The sequence below is a fragment of the Meleagris gallopavo genome, unplaced genomic scaffold, assembly GCF_000146605.3.
Source record: "Meleagris gallopavo isolate NT-WF06-2002-E0010 breed Aviagen turkey brand Nicholas breeding stock unplaced genomic scaffold, Turkey_5.1 ChrUn_random_7180001882447, whole genome shotgun sequence".
Taxonomy (NCBI): domain Eukaryota; kingdom Metazoa; phylum Chordata; class Aves; order Galliformes; family Phasianidae; genus Meleagris; species Meleagris gallopavo.
Window position 1 is genome coordinate 1 of NW_011146614.1, and position 586 is coordinate 586.

The 586-nt window shown below is 72.2% G+C and overlaps 1 protein-coding gene across 1 annotated transcript; it reads right to left on the reverse strand.

Moving 5' to 3' along the window:
* Positions 1–5: 5 nt before the first annotated feature.
* Positions 6–581, reverse strand: LOC109364645 (Wilms tumor protein-like; the record flags this gene model as incomplete). Its single annotated transcript, XM_019611279.1, has 1 exon — positions 6–581. A coding segment is annotated over one exon (576 nt), but the record flags the coding sequence as incomplete, so codon positions are not given.
* Positions 582–586: the final 5 nt, after the last annotated feature.

A 586-nucleotide genomic window follows, 5' to 3' on the forward strand; every position in this document is an offset into this window, starting at 1 on the left:
ATCCTGGCCTGGCTGGAGGGCGGCTGGCTGGGCGGCGGGGCGCCGAAGGGCCCGTAGCGGCAGGCCCCGGCCGTGCCCGTGAACTGCCCGGAGAAGTGGACGGTGAAAGCGCTCAGATACTGCTCCTCGTGCGGGTCCGACCCGTTCCAGCTGGGTTCCTGCTTGATGAAGGAGTGCGGCCCCAGCGAGCCGTAGGAGGCCCCCGGGGGGAAGTCCAGGACGGGAGCCCACTGCGCAGCGCTGCTCACCGGCATGGCGCAGTTGCTGTTGCCCGGTAGGGAGGGCACGGAGGGCAGCAGCGCGTTCAGGTCCCGGACGTCGGACCCCATCTGCTCGCAGACCTTCTGCCTGCCGCCGGGCAGCCAGTCTCCTCCCGGGCCGCACTTATTCCAGGACACCTGGCCTCTGCCCGCCAGGCCGGAGGCCGGCTCCGGCTGCAGGCACCAGGCCGGAGAGCTCAGCCCCTTGGGGGAGTTTTGCTCCGCGACGCAGCTCCCCGGGTCCAGCCCGGCGGGAGCGGGCAGCAGCGACAGGGAAAGGTTGTTCTCCAGGATCGCCTCCGGGGCCGCGCCCGCTCGCAGCGCAG